At 37.7% G+C, this 16,471-nt stretch overlaps 1 protein-coding gene and 1 pseudogene across 1 annotated transcript in view; both read left to right on the top strand.

Annotated features, from left to right (window-relative positions):
• LOC108514057 (leucine-rich repeat-containing protein 7-like) overlaps positions 1-16,471 on the top strand; it is a 490,227-nt gene that overhangs the window by 371,597 nt on the left and 102,159 nt on the right. The window contains exon 8 of the mRNA XM_017850082.1: positions 13,843-13,906. Coding sequence (XP_017705571.1) covers positions 13,843-13,906 — 64 coding nt within the window. The remainder of the gene's footprint in view (positions 1-13,842; positions 13,907-16,471) is intronic.
• Positions 7,890-8,368, top strand: LOC108514058 (peptidyl-prolyl cis-trans isomerase NIMA-interacting 1 pseudogene; annotated as a pseudogene).

The following is a 16,471-nucleotide window of genomic DNA, read 5'->3' as shown; positions in this document are numbered from 1 at the left end:
AAAAGAACTCAGTTATGTCCTCAATGGTAGACTTTATTCTGTCTACCATTGATGGGCATTTAGGTTGATTCCATGTCTGATTCCAAGTCTTTGCTTTTGTGAATAGTGCTGTGATGAAAATACATATGCATATGCCTTTATGATAGAATGATTTATATTCCTTTGGGTATATATCCAATAATGGGATTGTTGGATCAAATCATCATTTTGTTGTAAGTTCTTTGAGAAGTTGCCAAACTGCTTTCCACAATGACTAAACTAAGTTACCTCCCCATCAACAGTGTTTAAGTGTTCCCTTTTCTCCACAACCTCATCAACATCTGTGATTTTTTGACTTGTCATAATAGCCATTCTGACTGGTGTGAGATGGTATCTTATTATTGTTTTGATTTGCATGCTTCTCTCCCTCTTAAATCATGGAGGAAAATCTTTCTTAGAATCTCCTCCAACAGAGTCCTCTTCCTATTCCAGTGGCCAGAACTGGGTCATAAGTTCATGTCCTAGTTGCAAAAGAAATTTGGAGAGTGACTATATGACATTTCTCGTCTGATGCAGGGCAGGTTCTGCTGACAAGTAAAAAAGGTAGTTGCATGGGAAATAGCCACGGCTACTTTGGCAGATTACTTGTAAAGGTCCTTAGCCTCTAAAGTTCAAATTCTCTGACAGCTTCGTCACGGAGTTATGCCTGTATAATACACCCATCAGGATATCAACAATCTAAGACCAAACTATGTAAAAGCACAGTTAGACCTCTGCAGACGGAAAATATTTGAAAAATAATGATCATTACAACAATTGTAAAAATACAAGTAAGAAAAAAAATACAAGTAAGAAAACAATACAGTATAACAACTCTTTACAAAGCATTTACATTGTATTATGTATTTACATTGTATTAGGTATTTAAAGCATACAGGAGGATGTGTGTATGTTAGGTGCAACTACTATGCTATTTTGCAGAAATTAGAGTATCAGTGGATTTTTTTATATCCATGAAGGTCATGGAACCAATTCCCCCAAGGATACTGAGCAATGATTATACACAAATATTAACACTCAGAAAGCCCAATATAACAAGTAATAACTTTTTCAATGAAATTTAGCCAGAAAACAATGAGCCTGACACATTGTCTGTGTGTCCTTGTGTATGCACACATACATATGTATGTGTTAAAAGGGTCTTTTAGAAAAGAAACTTTGTGATGGTGGTGATGGTCCTTGCCCAGTTATCTATAACAGTTTTAAAACAGCTTAACTTGGCTTAACTATTTTTTCAGTAGCATTCAACATCTCTTCATGAGCATATAATGTAGGTTGCAATATGTTGTGATGAAAATGGGCATATTAGTAACTGATTATGTTTCTCATAACCTTTTGATTGAACTGCTACTACATGCATTCTAGGACCTTCAGCTCTGACAGAGTAGCCCCCTGCCCCCAGAAATAATGTCATTGTTCTTGCTTATAGGGCACCTTTTCCCCCACAAAGAGCTCAAAAGGTCTATCAAGCATGATTATATCTTTGCTATGTAATCATGAGTTAGGATTGCACAATAATTTTCTGTCAGTGTAAAATTCATGTACAGCATGAATGAATAATTGGTTCTGGTTATAAATTCAAGAAGACTATATAGAAAGTAATGAAATTCAGACTTCTCCTCAGTCTAATTAAATCCTTCATTAAAAGCAGTAGTGCAGTATTTGTCCTATAGCCAGTTGCTGTTATTAAGGTACAATTTTACAATTTAATCTTTCTGTTTTATTAACAAATATTCCTTACTGTATAAATAAGATGTATTCTTAAAAGGTTACTAATGAAGTTATTTCTTTGTACAGAATCCTTTTTTTGTATTGTGCATTAAACTAGAGACAATCATAGGGAAGAAATTTTTTTCAATAAGACATCACAATATTAACATAAACTGTTCACTGTTGAATATCTAAAAGGAAAAAATATTTCCTAAGGAAATCCTCAAAATACATGACAGCTTAATGCGAATTATATATTTTCAATGTTTATCCTAATAATTTAAATACTGCAAGGAGGAATACCTTAACTGATAAATATTAACAAAGTGGTTTTAAAAATTAGGTCTTCCCAATATTCTTTTACAAAATAATAAATGTTTAATTTGGTCACATATCCTTTTGGAAGATGCCAGAAGCCAGTTTGGCTTTTTGTTGTTCTTGAGGGAAGCTGAGTTGAAATGCTGAAAAGCACATAGCAATCACAGCTGTGACATTGGTTTAAGATATAGTATTAACTAAAAGAAACATTTGATCATAGAAATCATGTTTTATCTGCCATCAGACATTAGGTATTTAATGTTTCCTGGTTTATAACAACAATAAATTACATTTTCTCATAATGAAGTGTTCCACAAGTTTCCTTTATTTATTGATTTATTCATTTATTTGTGTGTGTGTGTGAGACGGCAGTTTCACTCTTGTTGCCTAAGCTGGAGTGCAATGGTATGATCTCAGCTCACTGCAACCTCCACCTACCAGGTTCAAGCAATTCTCCTGCCTTAGCCTGCCAAGTAGCTGGGATTACAGGCACCCACCACCACGCCCGGCTAATATTTTGTATTTTTAGTAGAAACGAGGCTTTATCATGTTGGCCAGGCTGGTCTCGAACTCTTAACCTCAGGTGATCCACCCACCTTGGCCTCCCAAAGCGCTGGGATTACCAGTGTGTGCCACTGTGCCCGTCCTGAGTTTGCATTTTTGAAGAATATAAAATCCTGGGCCTTGCAGTCTTCAGTAACTGTGCTGTAAAGAGCAATTTATTTCTAAAATTTTATAATGTGCAGTTTATTCAAAGAGATTAATAACAAGAGAAGAACATGATTATGTGATAAAATTGACAGGTCTAAATCATAAAATCTAAATGTCCATTAAACATAGGACACAGACTAAGCAAAGTGAAAAAATTCTTTTTTTAAGTTTCATTAAGAGAGAGACATCAGACAGCAATAACTGGGAGAAGTTTTCCTGTCCTTGTGCCATGAATAGCCAGTAATTGGAAAGAGTGAGCACATTTGAAAACAAGCTAAAACTGGAATGCTTAAGTCCATGCCAAAAATTTGCAGAATCCTGAGTCAGCAAATCCAAGTTACTGCACTGGAAATTTATGGGAAAACAACATTCCAGCCAAATTTATGTGGCTTCAGAGGTAATCATATATTTAAATGGATAAAATCTCTGAATCTGATAGAAAGAAAATCATGGATTGTACAATTTTATCAAAGTGACAGATGTACCAAAATATTGCATAAATTCCATCACTGCTTCAACTGGAGTATTTTCCAACTTTGCAATTGGATAAATGCTGTAAAGTGATAGCATAATAGGAAGGACTTAATTTTAATAAATGCAACCAAAACGACAATATTGAGAGCAAATGTCTCTAGATTCCAGCAGTATTCCTCATTATTTGAAATAATACATACATATAAATTGTTAAGGATTTCAAATAATACACACATATAAATAGTTATCTAGTGGCAATTTTATAATAATAAATATTCTCAATCCTTAATTTATCTGTTATATCTTTATTCAAGGTCTGGAACTTAAATATTAGACTTTAAGAACAGGCATAGAATAGGGTTGATAGACTATGTCTTATCCAAATCTGGCAAGTCAGCTTTTGTAAATAAAGATTTGTTGGAACAAAACCATGTCTATTTGTTAACATATCATGTAACATAACAATGGTAGAATTGAGTAGAGCCAGAGATCATATGGACTGCAGAGCCTGAAACATTTGCAATGTGGCCCTTTACAGAGAATGTTTGCTGACTCCTGGCATAGAATATAGTGAACTGTAGAGCACATATTTTTCATAAAAACATTCATATTTAAACAATGGTCAAGCCAGACAAACAGGCCAGATTCAGATGACTGGCCGGCGCTGGAAAAAGAGATGAAGATCCTGTGTCAGCACTGTCACTAATTTTCTGTGTGATATGGAGCAAGTCACCAATTCTCCTCTAGTGAGAAGGGAGTGTCTCCCTTTGCTGAGGTTACAGTGCATAAGGCCAAATGGCAAAACCACATCGTCTTTAAGGGGAATGTGACACTAAGCCAGAGAACTATGTCCAAAATAATCATAAATGCAAGGAGAGCCTGAAGTGAATATTGGGAGCGCAGGTGTAGAGCCTAACAGGTCAGAGTTTCAAGCAGACAAATGAGGATGATCCAATCTAATTTAAATACTCATAATAACCTACTTAAATATACCCAGGCCTGTGTTTTCATAAATTAAGTATGTAAATGATTTCACAGACTGAGATACATAAGAACAGTTTCATCTTCTGTGAAATGAAGTTGTGGTACAAAACTTCTGGCAAAGTGTGCTTCTAGTCTAAGAAATGTCCTGCAGGAAAGAAAAAAAGAAAAAATTCCTTGGTTACATAAACAGGAAATAGTCTAAACGATTTCCATCTGTTAGAAATTCACAACGAACATTTGTATATTTTGTCTGAGAAGTCCTGCCAATAAGAAGCTTAACATTTTTTTCAACAAGCTTTGCCAAAATGTACTGGCCATCTGAAATTTTTTAAAATCATGCAACACCTATAAATCCTTGGAAAAACTGTAGACAACACTTTCTTAGACAATCTCTAAAGCTTTTTCAAACTCTGAAAGCTTTCACTAAGTATTTTAATGTCTAACACAGAGAGTATTTATCATGTGTCAAGCACTATTTACATGGTTTACCTATATTAACTATTTTAATCATAACAATAACCCTATAACATAGGGATTCTTATTATCATTCTTATAGATGACAAAACTGAGGTTCAAAGATTTTATTTAGCTTGTTCAAAGTCAAACAGCTAGTGAGTGGTGGAACCAGGATTCAGACCCAGGTAGTTTGAGTCCAGGGTCCGTTGTCTTAGCTACTATATATATATAGTTTTGTTGTTGCACTTCAGATATTCAGAGAAGTAAAAACTACCTAAACATCTCACCTAGTATTTCTTTTATTATTTGAATTTTTTAAAAACCTATTATTGGAAATGTCAGGAAGTTAACACAAGATTTGAACATACAGAGATTGGGCACTTTGGCTTTATCTGCCTTTAGCTCCATGCATATTCCATGATAAGTGAACTAATGTATCCTCATTATACTATTCATTAAAATAGGCCTATCAGGATTTCTCATTGACCACTGTTAATTAATTGTAGCTGCCCCCTTGGCAACTATCAATTAATTATAGATGCTTGATAGAAATTGAGTGGTTTCTCTTTGTAAATATTCTAGAATTCCAGCTTCTTACTGGTAAAGAATCATTCATTCATGCCTGTGTAAATGTCTTCATTTAACTGTCATTGGTTGAGAAGCTATTTATGTTGTGAATAACATTGGCAAGTTCCTGCTCTAATGGACTTTAAATCTAACAGAGGGGGGAAAACAACAAGTAAACAAATAAAAACTAAGATATTTTCAGTGGTCGTTAATAAGAAAATAAAATAGGGTAATATATAAAATGAAGGCAGGAAGGATAGTTTATTTTGGTTGGTGAAAAATGGACTAACATATGAGCTGAGATGAGGAAAAGGGACTGGCTATGAGAAGATTTACAGGAAGAACATAGAGGCAGGAGCAACAGCAATAATAAAAGTAATGATTTAGAAATTTTACACATTTCAACCATTTTACATGTATAATGTGACTACAGATTGGTAAATATTTAATACAACCATTTTTATTAGAGCCTTTCTCCTTAAGATAACTGAGTTAATATGCAAATGAGTCTAAATAATCAGCAAGATATTTGGTTCAGAGGTATGAAGTTCAAATAGTTAGCATTACTGATGGAGAATGTGTGCCAAACTTGTGATCAAGTCCTAATATTTGCTCCCTGACCTACAGTAGTGATCATATCTCCAAGTTCAGCTATTTGTATAGGGAAATCACACCCATGGACTTCCATGTGGGGAAAGGGAGGTAGGCCCCAGACCCACCCGTGCTTACTTTCACGAAGAAGGAGTAGAGCCAATGAGGGCATTCCTCAAGTAAGCTAATTTGAATAGCTAAGGGAAAGCCACGTGGGAACCCACCTAGTAGCGTAAGAAGGTAACAAATGGAGGTAAGATGCTTACTTTTCTGACAATCAGTAAAGAGAGGAGACATTTGACAATGTCTGGAGACATTCTGATGGTAACAACTGTAAAGAGTGCTGCTTATATCTAGTGGGTACTTTGCATGCTGCTAAACATCTTACAGTGTGCAAGATAATCCCCCACAACAAACAATTATCCCATACAAAATGTCAGTCATGCCAAGGTTGAGAAACACTACATCCCAGAAATTTCCTTTTCCATTCATGAGAGTAGGACAATAGACTTTCCTGCAACACACTCTAATGGGAATTTTTAGAGCTTCTTCACTTTAGACCAAAATCTTTTACATCCTTTGAGGATGTATTACGTATATAAGATTATGTGCCTAACACTATCTCGAGCTACAATCTCAAAAAAATCTGTTGATTATATCTCAACTTTACAATTACTCTTTCAGTATTTTCATTATTTCTCTTTACATTTGCAAGTACATGTGATTTTTATAACAAGTTTCTCTAAAAACCAGCTCAAATGTCACTTCTTAAAATTATTCCTAATTACTGAACTGTTCGTTATTCCTTCTTCTCTCTTCCTATAGCAATCTATACACACTTTTATCATGGCACTTATCATTCTATGAAGTAATTATTCATTTAAAGGTTATTCCCATTTAGAAAATAAGCCCTTCAGAGTAGAGGCTGTGTAGGATGCACAATGCACACGATAGTCCCCTATGTCAAAGAATTAACCTGTCCAAAATGTCAGTAGTGCTGAGGTGGAGAAACCCTGCGTCTCTGGAATCTTTGTAACTCCAGCACCCACAGGGCACCTGCCACAAAGAAGCACATTACAGGAATGAATGAATGAATGATTGCTCACAAAGAACACTACTAACATAAAATCACCATGAGTTCTATTTTATTTTTTTGAGAAAATCTTACTTGTTTGTATGCTCATTAAATTAAAACCATATTACATATGTTCATCTAAAGGAACTTTTTTTTTGGACAATTCGACAGAATGATTATAGTTTAGCAGCTGGCACATGAACAAGAAAAGTAATAGACTGTGTTATGGACTGTCTAAAATCTTGTGGGTAAGTGAAGACAGTCAAACTTAGAAGAGTGAAATATAGCAAATAATACTGAATGCCATTTCTAAAAACATAAATAAGAATATAAATTTTTAAAGGTACAAAATGTAGGGAAACAGCGGAAACACAACTTCAAAAGTAGAAAATAATGACAGAATGAAACTATAGTGATAATAATTAAAAACTGATGGAAACTAGGGTCATATAAATAAAATGAGATAAAATTAAAATGGAAGAAATGGTATTTTAAATAAAATAAATAAGCTTCAGGAAATGGGTCATAAAACCCTATGGGACAGCTTTTCTTTCCCCCAGAACAAGCAAAAGAAAAGAATTGTTGCCCATTCAAAAGAATGTCAAAGGAATAGTAGAAAGCTACATTATAAATTTTAAAATATAGTTTCCTGGGCATGAAGTTATGAACCAAAAGTTTCAAAAGCAATAGAAAAAGACTTAGAGGTGGAATAAGAATCGATCAAATTTAAACTACACTAACATAAAAGTAAGAAATAATTTTTTTTATACATTGTCTTAAGTGCCACCCAGCCCTCAGAGATAGGAAATGTTTCAGGCTCTGTATAGCGCGTCAGTCTCAACTATTCAGTTCTGTGGTTGTAGTACACAAGCAGCCAAATGTATCTGCTAGACACGTTAGAAAATAAATATGACTGTGTTCCAATAAAACTTTATTTACAAAAACAAGAGCATGAGGAGGGAAGATGGCGGACGAGAAGCTGCTGCCTGGCTGGGAGAAGCGCATGAGCCGCCCCCTCAGCTGAATGTACTACTTCAACCGTACCACTAACGCCAGCCAGTGGGAGCAGCCCAGCGGGAACAGCAGCAGTGGCGGCAAAATCTGGCGGTGGGAGCCCGCCAGCGTCCGTTGCTCGAACCTGCTGGCAAAGCCAGTCAAGGCGTCCCTCGACCTGGCGGCAGGAGATCACCCAGACCAAGGAGGCGGCCCTGGAGCTGATCAGCGGCTACATTCAGAAGATCAAGGCAGGAGAGGAGGACTTTGAGTCTCTAGACTCACAGTTCAGCGACTGCAGCTCGTCCAAGGTCGGGGGAGACCTGGGTGCCTTCAGCAAAGGTCAGATGCAGAAGCCATTTGAAGACGCCTGGTTTGCGCGGTGGACGGGGGAGATGAGCGGGAGTGTTCACGGATTCTGGCACCCACGTCATTGTCCACACAGAGTGAGGGTTGGGGCCCCAGGCCTGGCCTCGCGGCGGGGCAGGGCGGCTGGGCCCGCCGCCGGCTTCCCCGCTGCTTGCTGGCCAGTGGCCAAACCCTCCACTCCCTGCCACCGTCACACAGTATTTATTGTTCCCAAAATGGCTGGGAGGGAGACTTCTAGATTGGGGCCCCTGGGGTTCCCCACTCCCTGTCCATCCCCAGTTGGGGCTGCGACCGCCAGAGTCTCCCTTAAGGAGTTGACTTCAGTATGGGTGGGAGGCTCGCAGACCCAGGACAGTGTGGTGGGAGGGGTGTTCCAAAGAGAAGATGTGGTCAGCAGAGCCGCCCCATGTCCCACCAGGTCCTGGAGGCAGATGCAAGGGCCCAGAGTTGTTTCCAGTTAAGCCACGCTTCTCTGTTCAGTAGCAAAAGGAAACACTTGTGGGCCCAGCTGTGGGCCCTCTGAGCCACTGTGCAGCACCCTTTCACCCCCAATTAAATCCGGAATCACTAAAAAAAACACCAAGAGTGCCAGATAGATTTGGGCCTGCTCTGTTTTGGAAAGTAAACACTGGCAAATTTTAGTAGATCTAAATTGAATAATCGGTGTGTTTAGGAGTCTGGAAACACTATTATACAAGGGATTTAAGAGATCATTAATATTTAACCTATAAAAAGATAAGTCCTATTACTAATAAAATATTCCTTAAGACACTGAAGCATAAGATATAACTCATTTCTTCTTTTAATGAAATTAGTTTTGTCTTGGGCCTCAACCACTGGACTGGCAAAAAATCTACTCTCAGCTTTATATCATACCCTCCTCGGACATCAGTGAGAACTACAGAATTCACAGAATCCCGGAAATTGCCAAAGGACCTCTGGTCTTTAGCTCATTATGGTTCTCACTAGAATACATGTTGCCTAGAACTATACAGTCAAGTCAAAAGCAGGTGACCTACTCTTCCTATGAGCATTTCTTATTCACTTGCCACACTTGGCTACTTGGTCCTTCCCCTGGGCCTGCAATACTTTGGTGCTTATTGTTTGTTTGCCACTCCATATTCCCAGGCTCAGAAGACGATCTAATTCTCTCCTCCTGGGCCCTAACTATTACCCAACCCTCTTTCCCTAGAAGCACCTATTCAGTGGTATAGATTTAGTGAGAGGTGTAGCAGATGTTCTTACAACATTGGCCAAGGTTTCACAACTATCTTTGGACTGCTGGTGGTCCCACACAGGACGTTCTGGGCATCTTGAAACATATTTTAAGATCTGGGGGGAGAAAGGAGACTGATAGATTTGAAAAAACTAACAATTCAAGAAAGTGTGTGGTAAACTCCAAGTAAATGATGCAAAAGGAAGGAAATGGAATGTGGATTAAAAAGGAGGGTTCGTTTTCAGGTAGAGTAGATAAGATTTTATTCCTGGAGTCTTTATTTCCAGTGAAGACTTTTTGCCTGAGCTCCAGAGACACACACATACACACACACACACACACACACACACACACACTTTTTCCTAATATAAGTGTCTTGCATTCACCTCAAAGCCAATATAGTATTTAAAATACAATCCATTACATTCAACCTATCTCCACCTTAGATTTATTCCATTCTAATATTCTTTCACTCCTATTCAACTGAGAGCCTATCTTTAATTTTTTCCTCTCCTTTACATCTGACATCCAATCAGTCATCAGCATTAATCAAGTCATGTCTTTTTCCAAAGCATCTCTCCTATCAGCCACCACATTATTCATATTGCCATTGCTTTATTTCTGACCCCAATTATATCCCACATGAATTTCAAGAGAGTCTGTTATTTGACCTTATGGCTAGCATATCCTCTCCACATTCCCCACGTCATTCCAAGCTGCTGATTGAGCTTTCTAAAATAAAAACCTGGTATATTTTTCCTACCTGAACCTTAAAGCCTTCCATTGCCTTCAAGCTAAAACTCAAATTCCTTGGCTTGACACAGGAGATAACCTCATGATCTAGCGCTTAATTACATATTATTTCTTACTTCCTATCATTTTTCTTATTTCTTACCAATTTTACATTCTTTCTTTCTTTTTTTTTTTTTTTTGAGACGAAGTCTTGCTCTTGTCCCCCAGGCTGGAGTGCGATGGTGCTATCACGACTCACTGCAACCTTCGCCTCCCAGGTTCAAGCAATTCTCCTGCCTCAGACTCCCGAGTAGCTGGGATTACAGGCACCTGCCACCAGGCCCGGCTAATTTTTGTATTTTTAGTAGAGACAGGGTTTCATCATGTTGGCCAGGCTGCTCTTGAACTGCTAACCTCAGGTGATCCGCCTGCCTCAGCTTTCCAAAGTGCTGGGATTACGGGTGTGAGCCAACACACCCGGCACATTATTTCTTACTATTCCTACTAACCTGCAATTCCTTGAATGGACCGTGATCTCTTCCATCTCACCTCTTTGACGTTTTCTCCTGAAATGACCATCTCCCCTGACTCTGTAACCTCATCAGCTCCTCCAAAGTAAAGCTTCAGTAAAGCCTTCCATTTTCTATTCCTACCTCCCTACTGAAAAGTACCTCTCCTTTTGTTCTTTAGCAACCTACATGTATGATTTTATGGCAAATACCATATTAGGTAGAAATTATTCATTCCATTTATAATTTATCTTGATTATGAATTACTTAATATTGGGGACAACACCTTTCATCTTTAAAACTCTGAAACTTGAAAGAAAATAGAAAATCAATATATTTTGTTATTGAATAAATGATTTTGAGTGATAAATGGGTAAAAGCATATTGAACAGAAGAAAGAGCATTAGCAAAAGATTAAAACTTCTAAAACTAATCATCTCAAAATTACCACTCATCTCCATGTTGTCAAATTAAGTGGTCAGTTCTCAGATCTATCAGCAGTTTTTGTCACAATTGGTCATAGCATCCACCTTGAAATGCTATTCTTACTTGGCTTCCAGGACTTTACACTCTTCTTATTTTTTCTCCTATGTCCCTAGTCACTTTTCAGTTTTATTTATTTATTCTTCATATCCATTGAGACTTGTTCTCTTTTCATCTACATTTATGCCCTTGATGATCTCATATTCTCAAGACCTCACAATAGTATTTTTTCTTCAACTGTTATAGGTAAATGCGCAAACTGGCCCAGTTGGAAAGACTTGACCTAGGCAATAATGAATTTAGTGAGCTGGTAAGCCAACTCTATGCTACCATGCTCAAATTATGTCTTTCCTAGACTTTTTTTCTTGATGTCTAGGCTTGTTTATGCAACTGCATGATTAACATCTCTAGTTGACTCTAGAGTAGAAATCTCCAACTGAATACCTAAAACTGAACTTCCAGTCTACCCAAAACCCTGCTCCACCTGGTCTTCCTCATCAGTCACTTGCAACTCCATCCTTCTAGTTGTTCAGACCAAAACACACCTTTAGTCACATTCAACTCTCATTCCCCACAGCTGACTCATCAAGACATTTATTTCTCATCTTAACTATATCCAGAACCCAACCACATCTCAACACTTTTGCCATTGCTTTATTGATGGCCACTACTCTGGCCATCAATTTCTTATTATAAGAAATAAGAAAAAAATGGATTTGGTCCAAGCCACCATCACCTCTTATTTGATTTATTACATTAGGCTCCTATTTGATCTTCCTGCTTCTACTGTTGTTCCCCTCAGTCTGTTTATAAGCTGCAATCACAGATACTCAATTCAGAAACATCTTTCATAAAAACCTTTCAGTGACCCCCCCATCCTACTCAGAATCAAAGCCAAAGTCTCTACGTTGTGCTGTAAGATCCCATATTATGCATCTCCCCATTACATCATCTCATTACTCCTCCCTCTCTCTTCTTTAGCCATACTGGCCTCCTAGGATGTCTTCAAGCAAGTAAAATGTCCCTGCTTTAGAATCTCCATATTAGCATGCCTTTTCTTTTTCTTTCAGCCTTGGCTCCAATTTCGTATTCTCGTTGAGGCCTTACCTGATCACCCTACTAAAAATTAAATCCTTATATGAATTATCCCTATCTACCTCCTCTGCTTAACTTTCTCTGTAGCACTTGTAACCTTTTAATACATTATTTTATTTTATTTTATTATTTTGTTTGCTCTCATTCTTCCCCACTGGATGTAAAGTTCTTTGAAGGAGGAATTTTTATCTGTTTTGTTCTCTGCCATACCCCAGATCAGCACATAATACTCTCAATAATAGTTGCTGAGTGAAGAAGGAGTACACACTTTTTTTTTTTTTTTGCATTTCTGAGTATCTGATAGTGTCCAGATTGCAGTAATATTTCATTTAAGATTCATAAAAGCCCTGTAAAGTAATTTCTACATCCATTTTAAATGTAATAAAACTAAAATTTATAAGATTTCAGTCAATGGTGTCTCAAGAATTCCTGTATAGGCAGGACTTAAGGACAGAATTCTGATTAGTGGGGACATTAAAAAAAAACTTTCAGAAATTTTATATTTTCTCATAGTATACGTTTACTTGAGAGTGCTTTGAGAAATGCTGACTGCATGTGGAGTGTACTTGGATTCCCTGAACCTTTGATACCAACTCTTGCCCAGGGTTTCTGTATTAGTCTGTTTTCACACTGTTATAAAGAACTGCTCCAGACTGGATACTTTATAAAGAAAAGAGGTTTAATTGACTCACAGTTCCAGATGGCTGGGCAGGCTTCAGGAAACTTAAAATCATGGCGGAAGGGGAAGCAGATACATCTTACATGGCGGCAGGCGAGAGAGAGCATGTGAAGGAGGAACTGTCAAACACTTAAAAAACCTTTGGATCTTATGAGAACTCACTCACTTTCAAGAGAACAACATGGGAGAAACCGCCTCCATGATCCAATCACCTCCCACCCTCCCACCAGGTCCCTTTCTCAATATAGGGATTATGAAGATTATAAATTCAAGATGAGACTTGGGTCAGGACACAGACCAAAACCATGTCAGTTTAACAACTATTAATAGCTATAGCAGCTTTCAAGTCAATATATTTGGGAGACAATTACTACAATTTGTCTATAACAGAAGTTTATTTAAGGAAGTAGAAAATAATAAGACTGATGATGAAATGGTGCCATATTATAAGGTTTTAGAATGGTTTGCTGAGAATTGGTTTCAACCATTGATTCCCAAACCTGTAGTGACTCTTAAAAATATTGAAGTGGGGCCCCACCCTACACCTCCCACTGGTGTAGATATTTAATAAGCTTCTTGGATTTTTGTTAAGCAGCCAGCCCTGCATGCCAACCATATTGGCATTTGTGAACAGATGCTGTAGATTATGTAAATTACTAAAGCTTTTCAGATGGCAGTTTGCACAGGTTTTGTGTATTTGAGATTTACTTCTTGCTGAAGAGTACCCCCAGTTTTGTGCACTGCACAATCAGGTAAATCTGACAGGAAAGTGGTTGGAATGTCTTTTAGAGCAATGTATCATACACTGCCTCACAATAGTGTTTTCCTCCGTCTGTTGTAGGTCAATGCACAAACTGGCCCAGTTGGAAAGACTTGACCTAGGCAATAATGAATTCGGTGAGCTGGTAAGCAAATGCATTTTCTAAACTTGATAATTACACTCCAGGAGATTATTTCTTTTGCTCTGTCTTTGTAAACCAAGGTATTAACTCGATTGCACATTTGTATTTGCTAAATGTAAAAATAAAAAAGTGGAAGTTACTATTAGCTTTCACTTTTTGGAAAAGAAAATGGAATCGAGCCAGAAACAGATTGATAGTTTTGAGCACCAACTATGTGGCAGGTCCCATGCTTAGTATGTTACCTATGTTATCTCTTCTAATCCTGATTAGACATGTTGCCATTTTAACCTTATGGAAATGAGCTTAAAATGGTCACCGTCATACATACCTATTATGTGGCTGAACAGGGATTAAACCCAGACTTGATTAACTGCAAAGACCATACCTTGAAAACCTGCTTTGGAGGCTTCTTGGTGCCATCGCATGAGAGAAGTCTCACCAGTGGCGTGCTGGTTCTTACTGTACTTAAAGCGTCTTTCCAGTGAACTACCTTACTGCTGGCAAGACTGGCAGAATTCTGCCTCCTCCTTTTAAGCATCCATTTTATTTAAAATTTGCCTGAAGACCAGAATCTCAAATGCAGATCAGAAAGCATATACTTCTTTACAAGACGACTTAGCTTTCTCTATCCAGAAGTCTTCCACTTGAATATCTTCAAATTTCAAAAAATTCAATTCATCTAAAGTGTATTTTAACTATTTTAAACTTAAAACATTTAAGTAAGCAATCCATTCCCTGTCCCAGGTCTGTTACTAGCTATGTGACTTTGTGCAAGTTGCATAACCTCTTTTAGCCTTATTTTCTTCATGTATAAAATGGGGATTATAATGTTCTCCCTCACACAGGGCTTGTGTGAGAATTAAATGAGATAATGTAGGTACAGGACCTGGCAAAAGTTATTCTAATAAATGCCAGTGTGCAAGGGTGAAAGGGTTTAACTCACACTGTATTTTGAATGCACAAAGAAAATTAATTTGTTTTACTTCAACCATAGCTAATATGATCATTACCCCAGCCTCCGTCAGTTGTTTATTAACGATAAAAACTGAGTTTTATTCTTCTGTGATTACGTTTAATCTGATTTAAGAAGTTAGATAGTCCTTTTAGGTTGTTTTCATTTTTCTTGCATAAAAGTTCCTAGTCTCTCATGTTCCTCTCTCCATCCCCTGCTTTCCTCCCTAAGATGGAATTTGGGTATGTGCAGAGGAGGCTAAATTTCTTCGTGACCTGGGCAGTAAGGACTCTCTGGCCTCAAGCTAGTTTTCAGAAGTAGGCTGGCAGCACATGCTGGTCTCTGGGCTGCTGTCTGCAGCTGATACTGCCTCCTGTGTTAAATCTTCTGTTCTGAATCTGCAGTCAGGTCTTCGGGCTCAGACAGAACTCTCTAGGAGCATTGGCTATCTTACTCTTTGGGCCTTGCTATACTCAGCTCTCACTGCTATAAATGAATGAGACTGTGCCCTGTCCTCCCTCCAGCACAGGATAAGCAGTCCATCCCCAGTTTGTGTTGTGAAGGGCCCTCACCAGCCATGACCCCAGTAGTGGCCCCATGGCCTGTCTACTGGCTCTGAGAGTCCACATAACATACAAACTGAGAGACGCCAAGTAAAGCTGAACTCCAGAGACTTCTTTGCCTATCAGATTACACTGTCAAGTTTGCTCTGCTTTGTATGCACCCAGTGTTGTTACAAAGCAGTTTGCAGGGTGGCCTCACACAGATATTGAGGCAAAAGTACCTCGTAAATATATAGCCTAATGTACCTCAGGAATTTTTAAAGGAGATATTTATTAATGTAGGTAGAGAGATTGGTGAGGGTGGTAAATAACAGATAGTGGCAAAACTAGTAGTTTTATGTAAGTTGTTAAGGACCTAAGATCTGCTCACACTTTTATTAAGACATGTAGGTCAGTCTAATAATTGAAAAACATGGACAGTGGATTCAGACAAACTGAGGTTTGTTTCAACTTCATCACTAGCTAACTGGGTACCTTTGGGTCTATAGCTCACTCTCCAACTTCCTTATCAATATAGTAAGGGCACCAATCTCCTCTATCTTAAAGGCTTTGTGAGAGAATTTCATGCTAGATAATCTACAACAAACATTCAGTATGTTAAATGAGTTTCAATTCTGTCGGGTATATTATTCTGCAAGTGTTTCATATGAATATGTGTGAATCAGTATTTTACTGTAAAGATTTGGGTCAACAATGATGAAAAAAGTGGGTTTATTTTTCAAAACTAGATGTACTAAAAGTAAATTTTAAATTATTTCAGTAATGTATGATTTATGGTATCTAAGAAATCCTATGAGCAGAAAACTTTTATTTTGTGATATGCCAGTATTTCATGCTAGGCACAAAATAAGTCTCTTTTTCTATTTTGTTTTCTATTTTTTTCTTACTTTTGCCTTTGTTCTAGGAGGTTTTATTTGATAGTGCTTAGGTATTTGAAGAGTATAACTGTGAAACTTTACGTTTCTGATGTTACTCACTTTTAATCATAGTTTTATCTTACTAGTCATATGCATGGAACTGGCTGCTGTTGTAACAGTAACAATTTTTAATGAG

Source organism: Rhinopithecus bieti, unplaced genomic scaffold, assembly GCF_001698545.2.
Source record: "Rhinopithecus bieti isolate Rb0 unplaced genomic scaffold, ASM169854v2 scaffold_33245, whole genome shotgun sequence".
Lineage (NCBI taxonomy): Eukaryota > Metazoa > Chordata > Mammalia > Primates > Cercopithecidae > Rhinopithecus > Rhinopithecus bieti.
Note: the sequence above shows the minus strand (reverse complement) of the source record. Positions and strands in the feature narration are given on the sequence as shown.